At 38.7% G+C, this 13,901-nt stretch overlaps 1 protein-coding gene and 1 pseudogene across 1 annotated transcript in view; one reads left to right on the top strand and one right to left on the bottom strand.

The window, feature by feature from the left end:
- The window catches only part of CHMP3 (charged multivesicular body protein 3), a 77,359-nt gene that overhangs the window by 39,142 nt on the left and 24,316 nt on the right, over positions 1-13,901 (top strand). The window contains exon 3 of the mRNA XM_024743718.1: positions 7,871-8,050. Coding sequence (XP_024599486.1) covers positions 7,871-8,050 — 180 coding nt within the window. The remainder of the gene's footprint in view (positions 1-7,870; positions 8,051-13,901) is intronic.
- On the bottom strand, positions 10,696-10,926 carry LOC112398921 (UPF0729 protein C18orf32 homolog pseudogene; annotated as a pseudogene).

Raw genomic sequence — 13,901 nt, 5'->3', positions numbered from 1 at the left:
CAAATTGAACAGTACATTTAAAAGGATCATACTCCATGATCAAGTGGCGTTTATCCAAGGATGGAAGGATGGTTCACTTTATGCAAATTAGACATTGTGATCTACCACATTAATAAACTGAAGAATAAAAATCATACAGTCATCTCAATAGATACAGAAAAAGCTTCTGACAAAATTCAACATCTGTTTATTATAAAACCTCTCAACAAAGTGAGAAAAGAGGGAGCATCACTCAACATGATAAAGGCCATCTATGACAAACCCATAGCCAACATCATACTCAAGGTTGAAAAGCTGAAAACATTTCGTCTAAGATCAGGAACAAGACAAAGATACCCACTCTTGCCCTGTTTATTTAACATAGCATTGGAAGTCCTAGCCATGCAGTCAGACCAGAAAAAGAAATAAAAGGAATCCAAATTAGAAACGAAGAAATAAAACTGTTACTATTTGAAGATGACATGATACTATGTGTAGAAAATCCTGAAGGTGCCACCAAATAACTATTAGAAATAATAAATGAATTCAGTAAAGTTGTAGGATGCAAAATTAATACAGAGAAGTCTGTTGTGTTTCTTACACTAACAACAAACTGTCAGAAAGAGAAATTAAGAAAACAATTCCACTTACAATTGCATCAGAAAGAATAAAATACCTAGGAGTAAATCTAACCAAGGAGGTAAAAAACTTGTACTCAGAAAACTGTAAGACACTGATGAAATAAACTGAAGATGACAGAAACAAATGGAAAGATACACCATGCTCGTGGATTTGAAGAATTAATGTTATTAAAATAGCCATACTACTCAAAGCCATGTATAGATTCATTTCAGTACGTATCAGAATTCCAGTGGCATTTTTCACTGAACAAATAATTCTAAAATTTATATATGGAAGCACAAAAGACCTCAAATAGGCAATAAAACTGATTTAAAAATGGGCAGAGAACCCGAATAGGCATTTTTCCAAAGAAGACATACAGATGGCCAACAGACACAAGAAAAGATGCTCAGCATCACTAATCATCAGGGAAGTGCAAATCAAAGCCAGAGTGAGATACCATCTCACACCTGTGAGAATGGCTACTATTAAAAAGACAACAAACAAGTGTGGATTAGGATGTGGAGGATAGGGAGCCCTTGTGCAGTATTGATGGGAATGTAAATTGTGGCAACAACTACAGAAAACAGCATGGAGGTTCTTCAAAAAATTAGAACTACCATATGATCCAGCAATTTTACTTCTAGGTATTTTTCCAAAGAAAACAAAAACACTAATTTGAAAAGATATATTCACTCCTATGATTATTGCAGCCTTACTCACAGTAGCCAAGATATGGAAGCAACCTAAGTGCCCCTGATAGATGAATGGATAAAGATGTGGTGTGTGTATAGACATATATAAGCTAGAATACTACTTAACCATAAAAAGGACTGAAATCTTGTTGTTTGTGACAACCTGGATGGACCTAGAGGGTAATATGCTAAGTGAAATTAAAACAGAAAGAAAATACCATATGATTTCACTTGTACTTGGAATCTAAAAAACAAAACAAATGAACAAACGTAGCAAAACAGAAACCGTTATTGATACAGAGAACAAACGGATGGTTGCCAGAGGGGAGGGGCGCAGGTAAATGAGTGAAATGGGTGAGGGGGATTAAAGGTACAGACTTCCAGTTACAAAATAAATGAGTCACAGGGGTGAAATGTACAGAGTGGGGAATATAGTCAATAATAATGTAGTATCATTGTATGATGACAGATGGTAACTAGACTTATTGTGGTGATCATTTTGTAATGTACAGAAATACCAAATCACTATGCTGTACACCAGGAACTATTGTAGTGTTGTAGGTCTATTATAGTTCAAAAAACCACAAACAAACAAGCTCATAGAAAAAGAGATCAGATTTGTGGTCACCAGAGTTGGGGTTTGGGGGGAGTGAGAATTGGATGAAAGTGGTCAAAAGGTACAAACTTGCAGTATAAGATAAATAAGTACTAGGGATGTAATGTATGACAGGATGAATGTAATGAACACTGCTGTAGGTCATATATGAAAGCTGTTAAGAGAGTAAATCCTGAGTTCTCATCACAAGGAAGAAATATTTTTTCTGTGTTTTATTTTCTGTCTATATGATGATAGATGTTAACTTACTGTGATCATCATTTCATGATCTCTGTCAGTAAGTCATCATGCTGTGTACCTTAAACTTATACAGTGCTGTATGTCAGTTATATATCAATAAAACTGTAAGGAAAAAAACTTCCTACAAAACTGTCTAAATAAAACCAGTATGCTACTGGCATGAAGACAGTCATAAAGACCAGTGAGATAGAATAGAGAGCCCAGAAATCAACCCTTTATATGGTCAAATATATGTGAGGACCATTCAGTGAGGAAAAGACAGCCTTCTCAACTAATGGTGCTATGTAAACTGGATTTCCACATGCAAAAGAATGAGTTTGGACCCTTACCTAAAACTATATATGGAAATTAATTAAAAATGGATCAGAGACCTAAATGTAAAAGCTAAAACTAGAAAACTCCTAGAAGAAAACAGGGCCATAGCTTCACAACATTGGGTTTGGCAGTGATTTCTTGGATATGACCTGAAAGCCACAGGTAACAAAAAAATATAACAGACCACATAGACTTCATGAAAATTAAAAAGTTTGTGAATCAAGAGACACAGTAAAAAGAGAAAACACTAAAAGGGCAACCCATAGATTGGGAGAAAATATTTGCAGAATATACGTAGAACTGACCTCGTAAAACTCAACTTTAAAAAGCCCTCTTCAGGCACTTTCCTGGTGGTCCAGTGGTTAAGATTGCACACTCCCAATAATGGGGGCCCGGGTTCAGTCCCTGGTCAGGGAACTAGATCCCACATGCCGCAACTAAAAGATCCTGCATGCCACAACTAAAAGATGCCACACGCTGCAACTAAAGACCCCACGTGCTGCAACTAAAGATCCTGCACACTACAACGAAGATCCTGTGTGCCACAACTAAGACCTGGCGCATCCAAATAAATATTCAAAAATGGACAAAGGACTTGAATAGACTTTCAAGTCTATAGAATAGTTTTTGAAGAAAACATACCAGTGGTCAGTAAGCACATGAAAAGATGCTCAACATCACTAATCATTAGGGAAATATAAATCAAAATCAGGATGTGCTACCACCTTATACCCATTAGGATGGCTGCTATCAGTCAAAACGAAACATAAAGTAACAAATGTTGGCAAAGGATGTGGAGAAGTTAGAACCATTGATCACCATTGGCAGGAATGTAAAATGGTGCAGCAGCTGTGGAAAACAGAGCTGTTCCCCAAAAGGTTAAAAATAGAATTACCATGTGATCCAGAAATTCCAGTTTCGAGTATTGCTGTGGGCTGAAGGTTTGTGTCCTTCCCAAATTCATGTGTTGAAGCCCTAATCTCCAATGTGATAGCATTTGGTTGAGGGCGGGGGTGAGGGGGGTGCTTTTAGCAAGTAATTAGTCCATGAAGGTGGAGCCCTCATGAACGAGATTAGTGCTGTTATCAGAAGAGACACAAGACAAATAATATCTGTCCTCCATGTGAGAGGACACAGCAAGAAGGCATCCATCTGCAAACCAGAAAAAGGGGGCTTCCATCAGGAACTGAATTTGCCAGCACCTTGATCTTGGACTTCCCAGCTTCCAGAACTGTTTGAAATAAATTTCTGTTGTTTAAGCCACCTAATCTATGGTATTTTTATTATAGCAGCCTGACTAATCTCACTAATACAGATATTGGTACCAAGAAGCTGTAACAAACACATAAAATGTGGAAGCAGCTTTGGGACTAGGTTAATGGGTAGAGGCTAGAAGAATTTCCAGTTGGGTGCTACCAAAACCCTAGTTCGCCAGGAGTGGACCTTTAAAGATGATTCTGGTGAGGGCTTAAGGGAAAAAAACAGAGCTGGAGAGAAAACCTCCATCTTCTTAGAGAACACATAAATAACCATGTACATAATGTTAGTAGAAGTGTGGATGGTAAAGGCCGTCCTGATGAGATCTCAAACGGAAATGAGAAACATGTTATTGGACGGTGGCGAAAAGGCAATTCTTGATAAAGTGGCAAAGAACTTGGCTGAAGTGTGTTCAGGGTCTACTGTTTTGTGGAAATTAGAACTTGCAAGCAATGAAATTGTGTGTTTAGCTGAGGAGATTTCTAAGCAAAATATAGGAGGAGTGGCATGGTTCTTCCTGACTACTTATAGTAAGATGCGAGGAGAGAGAAATGAAGAAGGAATTGTTAAGCAAAGTGGAACCAGAACTTATAGATTTGGAATAATCTCTGTTTGTCCATATTGCAAAACTGAGAAAGCTGGTTCAGAAGACACCAAGTGTATGGCTGACCTATGTGACTGACCACTTGATAAGGAGATTCGTATGGGTGTGACCCATGGATTTTATCAGCTACTCCAGAGAGATCACTGCCAGTCTGAACTGATGGGGACGGATCCAGGTCAGAATAAAGGAAGGCTGTCTGACTTCTTAGATTTTACAGGACAAGACAGTAAAACTTAGGCTTTTAACTTGCACTTTTCTTCGGGGAAAGGAAAGAATGTCCCCAAATCTGATTCAGACAGCATCAGGGCCACTACCTCAGTTCCTATATATGCTAGGCTGCCTCCAACCAAAGACCCCTTGCCTGGCAGAGCCTCAGCTTGGGTGGGGCCCCCACAGAAAGCTGCAGCATGGTGGTACCCCACCAGCCATCGTGGTGACATTGCCACCCTTGTGGGTCTGAAAGTCAGAATATCAAACCAAAGAGGTTTATTCTTATTTTTCTTGTTTGTTTGCTTGTTTTTTATTGGAGTATAGTTGATTTACAGTGTTGTGTTAGTTTCTGCTGTACAGCAAAGTGAATCAGTTATACATATGCATAAGTACACTCTTTTATAGATTGTTTTCCCATATAGTCCATTACAGAGTATTGAGTAGAGTTACCTGTACTATACAGCAGGTTCTTATTAGTTATCTATTTTATATATAGTAGTGTGTATATGTCCATTCCAATCTCCCAGTTTATTCTCCCTCCCCCACCCCACCCCCAAACAAAATAAGTTTGTTTTCTACCTCTGTGGCTCTACTCACAGAGGATTATTCTTGAGTCTTAAGAGCTCATGGAGTTTGCCTTGCTAGGTTTTGGACTTGCTTGGGACCTGTCACCCCTTCCTTCTTTCCTGTTTTTTGCTTTTGGAGTAAGAATGATTATTCTATGCCTGTCACAAATTCGTAGCTGGAGAAGAATTTTGCCTCAGGTTGAATCATACTTCAGGTCCCACCCATATCTGATTTAGAGAATATTTAGATGAGACTTTGGACTTAAACACTAAAGTTGATGCTGGAATGAGTTAAGACTTTTGAGGCTGTTGGGTTGGAATGAATGCATTTTGCATATGAGAAGGACATAAATTGGGGGGGGTACGCAGAGGCAGAATGCTATAGACTGAAGGTTTGTGTGCCCCTAAATTTCATACATCGAAACCCTAATCCCAATGTGATGGTATTTGGAGGTGGGGCCTTTGGGAGGTAATTAGGTCATGAGGGTGTAGCCCTTATGAATGGTATTAGTGCCCTTATAAGAGGAGAGACAAGAGGTGAACTCTCTGCCCTGTGAAGGTACAGCAAGAAGGCATTCACCTACAAACCAGGAAGTAGGTTTTTACTAGGAACCCTGATCTTGGACTTCCCAGCTTCCAGAACTGTGAGAAATAAATTCATGATTTTTAAGCCATGAAGTCTATGGTAATATAAGTATATACACAAATGATTTGAAAGCAGGGTCTCAAAAAGATACAGTGTACACTCATGTTCATAGCAGCATTATTCACAATAGCTAAAGGTTGTGAAAGCAACCCAAGTGTCTGTCGATAGCTGAATGGATAAACAAAATTTGGTATATATATGCAATGTAATATTTGGCCTTTAAAAAGCAGGGTGTCTCAATGGAATATTACTCAGCCATAAAAAGAAACGAAATTGAGCTATTTGTAATGAGATGGATAGACCTAGAGTCTGTCATACAGAGTGAAGTAAGTCAGAAAGAGAAAGACAAATACCGTATGCTAACACATATATATGGAATTTAAGGGAAAAAAATGTCATGAAGAACCTAGGGGTAAGATAGGAATAAAGACGCAGACCTACTGGAGAACGGACTTGAGGATATGGGGAGGGGGAAGGGTGAGTTTTGACAGGGCGAGAGAGAGTCATGGACATATACACACTAACAAACGTAGTAAGGTAGATAGCTGGGGGGAAGCAGCCACAAGGCACAGGGATATTAGCTCGGTGCTTTGTGACAGCCTGGAAGGGTGGGATGGGGAGAGTGGGAGGGAGGGAGACGCAAGAGGGAAGACATATGGGAACATATGTATATGTATAGCTGATTCACTTTGTTATAAAGCAGAAACTAACACACCATTGTAAAGCAATTATACCCCAATAAAGATGTTTAAAAAAAAAAAAAAAAAAAAAAAAAAAAAAGCAGGGTGTCTGATACATGCTCCAACATGGCTGAACCTTGAAGACTTTATGCTAAGTTAAATAAGCCAGTCACACACACACACACAAAATACTGTAGGATTCCTCTTACATGAGGTACCTAGAGTAGTCAAATTCATAAAGACAGGAAGTGGAATGGTATTTGCCAGGGGCTGGTGGGAGGAGGGAATAGGGAGTTATTATTTAAAGCCTTTGAGTTTCAGTGTTGAAAACTGTAAAGAGTTCTGGAGACGGATGGTGGTGATGGTTCACAACAATATGAATGTACTTAATACCACTGAACTGTGTACTTAAAAATGGTTAGGATGGTAAATTTGATGTTATGTATATTTTACCACAATTGGAAAAAATCTCTACTAATCATAAAGCACGTAACATAGACATATCTTACCTCTGGTTGATACTGATGTGATACTTTTTGTATGTTCAGGCTTTCCTTTAGTTGTAGGTTTTTATAAATCATTAATAAGTGTACTGAGGTTGTACTCCTGTAATTGTGGGAATACTACTTATTGATTATGAGAGCAAGCTCTGGAATTCATTTACAGTATTCTTTTTCTTTTTGGCCACGCCATGCGGCTTGCAGGATCTGAGTTCCCCAACCAGGGATTGAACCCAGGGCCATGGCAGTGAAGGGCTGAGTCCAACCACTGGACCACCAGGGAACTCCCTGCATTTACAGTATTTTTAAAGTTCCTTAGTACCAGTACCAACAGATGTTAGAATAGGCTTGCAAAGTCAGTTTTGAAATTTTGTGTAGTGTATTAGGATTTACTTTTCTGTTTGCTCTTTTTTTTTTTTTTTTTTAAGGGCTTCAAATGCTTGGCTTTTTATTTGTTTATTTATTTATTTATTTATGGCTGTGTTGGGTCTTCATTTCTGTGCAAGGGCTTTCTCTAGTTGTGGCAAGCGGGGGCCACTCTTCATCGCGGTGCGCGGGCCTCTCACTATCACGGCCTCTCTTGTTGTGGAGCACAGGCTCCAGATGCGCAGGCTCGGTAGTTGTGGCTCACGGGCCTAGTTGCTCCGTGGCATGTGGGATCTTCCCAGACCAGGGCTCAAACCCGTGTCCCCTGCATTAGCAGGCAGATTCTCAACCACTGCACCACCAGGGAAGCCCTCTGTTTACTCTTATATTACTTTAATGTTTCCAGAAATAATGAATACCAACCACATTAATTATTTTTATTTAGTTTATATCCTCCTATCTGTTTTCCTGTTTAATAGATACATTTAGATCACAGTAAGAACAGATTTCAGTGCCAATAACTCTCCTGGTTTACCCTTAATTTTTTGATGTTCTGTCTTATGTTCTAAATTTAGATATCCAAAGAGAAGAAGAAAAAGTGAAACGATCTGTGAAAGATGCTGCCAAGAAGGGTCAGAAGGATGTCTGTGTGGTTCTGGCCAAGGAGATGATCAGGTCAAGGAAGGCCGTGAGCAAGCTCTATGCATCCAAAGCACACATGAACTCCGTGCTCATGGGGATGAAGAATCAGCTGGGTAAGACAGCGGTACCTTACAGCCACATCATTAGCTGATGCTCTTGCCGTTATTATGACACTGGTTTCCTTGAATAGGAAGGTCTTTTTTTTTTTTTTGACATCTTTATTGGAGTATAATTGCTTTACAATGGTGTGTTAGTTTCTGCTTCACAACAAAATGAATCAGTTATATATATACATATGTTCCCATATCTCTTCCCGCTTGCGTCTCCCTCCCTCCTACCCTCCCTATCCCGCCCCTCCAGGCGGTCACAAAGCACCGACCTGTGCTATGCGGCTGCTTCCCATTAGCTGTCTACCTTAACGTTTGTTAGTGTATATATGAGGAAGGACAGTCTTAGCTCTGGTTTTTATTCCTTACATTGTCTTAATTGGAGTGTTATACAAAAGCAAAATATACTTATTACTCTCATTTTTATTTTATTGTTATTCATTTTCTTTTGCCAGTGTTGTTGAAATAATGGGAAAATCTCCATCTAAATGTGCTTTGTTTAGAATTCAGACTGTATTTCCTCATGTGAACAGTGTTGTAAAGTGACCTGAGGGTTGAGTCATAGGCATAAGCAGTGCGCCCACACCTTAGAGGGAGGATGAAGGAAAGAGTTTCTTCGGCCCTAGGCCCAGAGTTGCCCCAGGCAGGATTTTAAATAGTCTAAGTTTGTCTTTGGCTTTCACTCACCTCCTTTTCTGCCTCATCTCTGACTTTCAACCTAATGCTTTCTTACATCTTAGGAACCTGCAGGCCCTGTATTGGGTATTCAGCATATATGTGTACTATCAGTGTAATTTTTTGTTTAATGATATATTTTAAGGAAGTTGCTGGGCTTCCCTGGTGGCGCAGTGGTTGAGAGTCCGCCTGCCGATGCGGGGGACGCGGGTTCGTGCCCCGGTCCGGGAAGATCCCACATGCCGCCGAGCGGCTGGGCCCGTGAGCCATGGCCGCTGAGCCTGCGTGTCCGGAGCCTGTGCTCCGCAACGGGAGAGGCCACAACAGTGAGAGGCCCGTGTACCACAAAAAAAAAAAAAAAAAAAGAAAGTTGCTAGAAGGCTATACAAAAAGCTAATAGTGGTTGTTACATCTGTGGAGCTAGAACAAAGAAATGAGAGTAGAGAAAGAACATTAACTTTTCATTTAACCTGCCCTTGCATTGTTCTACTATGAACATCTGCTATTTTCATAATACAGTTTTTAATACCTTAAAAAACAAACTAAATTAATCAACCGGATTTAGTTGCTAATGAGAATTTATCTTATCCCTCAAGTAGGGTGGGGCAGAAAAGTTGAAACACATTTATATCAAAGGAAGTCCAAGGTGGATCAATGACTTGACCAGACACAGCTTCACAGAGCCTCAGTTAGGACTCAGGACTTCACTGGGGACCCAAGGCAGGGAGTCCTTTCTAACTTCTCCTTGCTTCAGAGAAAATAAATATTCTATAAAGATACATCTCATCGTCTTTGAATATTTATAGATCCTTACACTAAAATGAAGAGGCCCGGGATGAAAGATCATGTGGAGAGGCCCAGACCAGCAAATAACTGTGCAGTCACGTCACTGTTGCTGAAAACCACGAATTTTAGTGTCTTATTATGGAACAAAATGACTGATACAATCTAAACTTTAAAAAAGAAGAAGAAAAAAAATATTGCTCCTCCATAACTATCCTGATGCCATCACACTATTACAATCCTGATTTCTGATGTGGTTAAAAAATCTTACTTTTAAATATTTATATTTTAAAAGAAAAAGAACAACAAGCTAAACTGAATAGTTAATACATTCGTAGGAATAGAAGGAATACGACAAGGATTAGAATTTTATAATATACATTAGCCATTTATGTTAAAGATGTTCTATTTTTCAGAGAGGTTACCCCATTTCCCTGTCTTTTCTGTCTTCCTCAGAGCAATAAACAGTAATTACTACTCTCATAGATAAGCTGCTCCATTGAGTGAGACAGTAATTCCATCTTTATGTTTCAAGTCATTATCATCTCCAAAAACTACCTTTCATTTCACCGCACAGTCTCACTGCACTGTTTCACAGTCAGATTATACTCCTCAAATTTGAAGAGCCTGCATAAAAACTAGAGGCCCAAGGATTTTTAGGGACTGATTCAGTAACAGTGTCTACTGGTATGAACCTTTTATTTATTCATATTTTTAAAACTGCAATAAAAGAAATGAAAGCTACTTTAATGAAAAAGGAACTCAGGAATGAGGTCATTAAATATAACTAGCTACATTTTAAATACAAATACCAGGTATTTCCTGATTAGTGTCAGGTAAATATGTAAACTATCTAGCCCAAATTCTGGTCTCAGGAAAAAAGATCAGAGACAAGTACAAAGAAGGTGCTTCATACTATCAGATCCATTTTATGTTTTGTTTTGTTTTTTTTTTTTGCGGTACGCGGGCCTCTCACTGTTGCGGCCTCTCCCGTTGCGGAGCACAGGCTCTGGACGCGCAGGCTCAGCGGCCATGGCTCACGGGCCCAGCCGCTCCGCGGCATGTGGGATCTTCCCGGACTGGGGCACGAACCCATGTCCCCTGCATCGGCAGGCAGACTCTCAACCATTGTGCCACCAGGGAAGCCCTATCAGACCCATTTTTAAAACAATGAGATCCTTTGTGACAGTCACTTAAGTCTTTCTTTTATCAGAGATTTCTGTTGGTCCTCTTGTTGGTAATCCATTTATGTCTGCACCCTTACAGTCTATTTTGCCTTTGTTTTTATCATTGGATTCTCTTATAGCTTTCCTAGGCCACATACAACTAACAAAGGGGGAAATCAGAGGGTATATATATGGTTCCAGGAACTTTTTGTAGACCCAGAGCACAACTAGAATGACGATGCAGGGAATGCACACCATTGTCCCAGGCTTGAGATCCTGACCTGCGACCACCAAGCCCCAGTGGCAGTGTCCACGCTTCCAGAGGGGAAGTCACAGGGGGACATGCCACAGCCAACCCAGTGGGCACCGCCCAATTTAATTTTCAAAAACTCATTATAATATTTAAAAATAAACATAATTTAGTTACCTTTCAGTGTCCAGTATAATACCGTTGTGATCTTCCACAGGCATCTGTCTCCAGATCACTGACAGCTTGAGGCATAGGTTAAATTTTACATCCAGTTGGTTTCTTTTCTTACTTATTTTCGGTTAAGTGAAGAAATCCTAACTCAGAATTAGAGTTCTTTGAGAATAGCAGCAAATAACTGTCAGATAATTAGACTGAGTACAGATTCAGAAATTACAGGGTAATTTTTCACTAAAGAATATCTTCAGGGAATGCCCTGGTGGTCCAGTGGTTAGGACTCTGCGCTTTCACTGCCGTGACCCAGGTTCAAGCCCTGGTCGGGGAACTAAGATCCCGCAAGCCGCACAGTGCAGCCAAAAAAAGAATATCTTCAACTCTGTCAGTTACTACATTGACGAGTACATCACACTCAAAAGTTAGAAGACTTGAATGTTTCAATGTAAACGCTGGTGCCAAATGAGTACTTAATTCATTATTTGGTCGTACTTGGCTCTGAAGGTATTTCTTTATGTTCATTTTAACATTTGAATGTGGTTTTTTTAATGTGCCTAATAGTGAATATATCAGTTTCTTTCTCCAGATACTGAAGAAAACAATCCATGGATTAAGAAAGAGTAAAAAAAATAACACAACTGTTTGTACCATATCTTCTTAACTTAACAACTGTGTTATTTCAGCCCTAAAGTGATGTATCTAGGCTCTTTAAATATTGGATATATAACCTAGATATATGCCTTTTGGACAAGCCAAGTATTCAGTACTGTGGAGAAACAGTCTAATCTTATCTGTTATTTTGAAAGCTTAACTAAATATACTTGACTTTTACAGCCATCATTGAAAGCTTCATATTTACTCCCTATTTTTTCTGCAACATGCTGAAAAGATACATGTTCAGTTGACCATGATAAGCTTATTTTAAAATTTTTCAGCATTTCTTTTACTGAATCAACATCAAAAAACATATAGCTTATTTTGCCCTTTTTCCCCCTATGAATAAAGCATTGTATTCACAGACCCTTCTTCTCCCCAGGTGCAAAGATAGCAGTACACAGGCTAAGATAGCACGTGCTTATGTACCTAACACCCAGAACCAGCACAATTTGACATTTTGTTATATTTGCCTCAGTTTTTTTAAAATTAATTTTTATTAGAGTATAGTTGCTTTACAATGTTGTGTTAGTTTCTTGCTGTACAGCAAAGTGAATCAGTCATACCTACACATATATCCACTGTTTTTTAGATTTCCTTCCCATTTAGGTCACCACACCACAGCATTGAGTAGAGTCCCCTGTGCTACACAGTAGGTTCACATTAGTTATCTATTTTATACATAGTAGTGTATATATGTCAGTCCCAATCTCCCAATTCATCCCACCCCCACTTCTCCCCGCCTTAGTTTTTATATTGTAAAAGAAAGCAGTATTACTAAAGTTGAAGCTTCTTTAATACACCTTTGCAGTTCCATTCCCTTCTCTTTCAGCCTCCTCAGAGGTAACCACTATCATGAATATTAAAATTTGTATAAATGGTATTATACTGTGTGTACCATTCTGCATCTTTTTTTTCCCATTTATCATTGTCCTGTTGAAATATACCCATAAATATAATGATAAATATATTTTGATATGATGATAAATATATTTTGATAAATATATTGATATAATGATTATATAGTTTGATATGATAAATAAATATGTTTTTAACTACTGGGTGGTATTCCATCCTGTGAATGTTTCACATTTTATTTTTCTCTTCCCTGTTGATGGACATTTAGGCTGTTTTCAGTTTTTGCTATTACTAAACAGTGCTGGTGTGAATGTCTTTTCACTTTTACACATGTGTTTCTTTAGGACAGTTATATACTCAGAAGTAGAATTGCTGGGTTAAAAACAGCTGGGTTTAAATTTTGCTAGAATTGCAAAATTGTTCTCCAAGGAGACAAATTTGTATTCCCATCAGCGCGGATAAGGGTTCTTTTTTCCATACCTTTCCACCAACCTTTGTCAGACTTCTTAATTTTTGAGAAATGTTATAACATTTCCCTGGGAACTAGTGAGCTTGACCAGTCTCTTCTGTTCACCTTTTCTTCCTGTGTACTGATTCCAAACTATCTTTGCAATGAGTTATAGCTCACAAATATTCATTAATCTACATGAAAAATATCTCTTCTCCTGTAGCATGTACTTTCAGTAATGAACGTAACTGTAAACATAACGTATATCAAGAGCCTGTTTATCCCTTAAGTATACATCCATAATAATATATTATGTTGTTTCAAATATGTATTATATTGTGGCTTTATCACACCTGAAAAGTAAAATATCTGCTGTTTGGTACTTGTACGTTAAAATACTCTAGGGCTCTGTTCTAGATCCTCTGCTCTTTTCCATCTTGCCTCTCTCCCCATAGGGGATCTCATCTAACCTCATGCCTTTAAATGCCATTGATTTCCAAATCTTTATCTTCAGGCCTGACTTTATCAGTGTATAGTTGGCATCTCCACTCATATCTTAATGGATACGTCAAAATTAATAGGCCCATCCAAGAATCTTGGCTGGTCTTCATCTGTATCCCCGCCTCTCCCTATATTTTCCCCTGGGAATCCAAGACATCATATAATTTCATCTGCAGATATTTCGACATGGGTTTCTAAAAAGCAAGGGTTCTATCCCTTCTGTTTCTTTGTCCTTCAGTTCTTGGGTATGTCGATGTCTTCATTTCATTTCCACTATATTTTCTATTTCTTTCTGAAAGGAAAAGATTTTAGTCAGTTGTTAGGAAAGATTTTAGTCAGTTGTTAGATTTC

Source organism: Neophocaena asiaeorientalis, unplaced genomic scaffold (genome assembly GCF_003031525.2).
Source record: "Neophocaena asiaeorientalis asiaeorientalis breed wild unplaced genomic scaffold, Neophocaena_asiaeorientalis_V1.1 scaffold114, whole genome shotgun sequence".
Lineage (NCBI taxonomy): Eukaryota > Metazoa > Chordata > Mammalia > Artiodactyla > Phocoenidae > Neophocaena > Neophocaena asiaeorientalis.
This window is presented reverse-complemented; position numbering and strand designations above follow the sequence as displayed.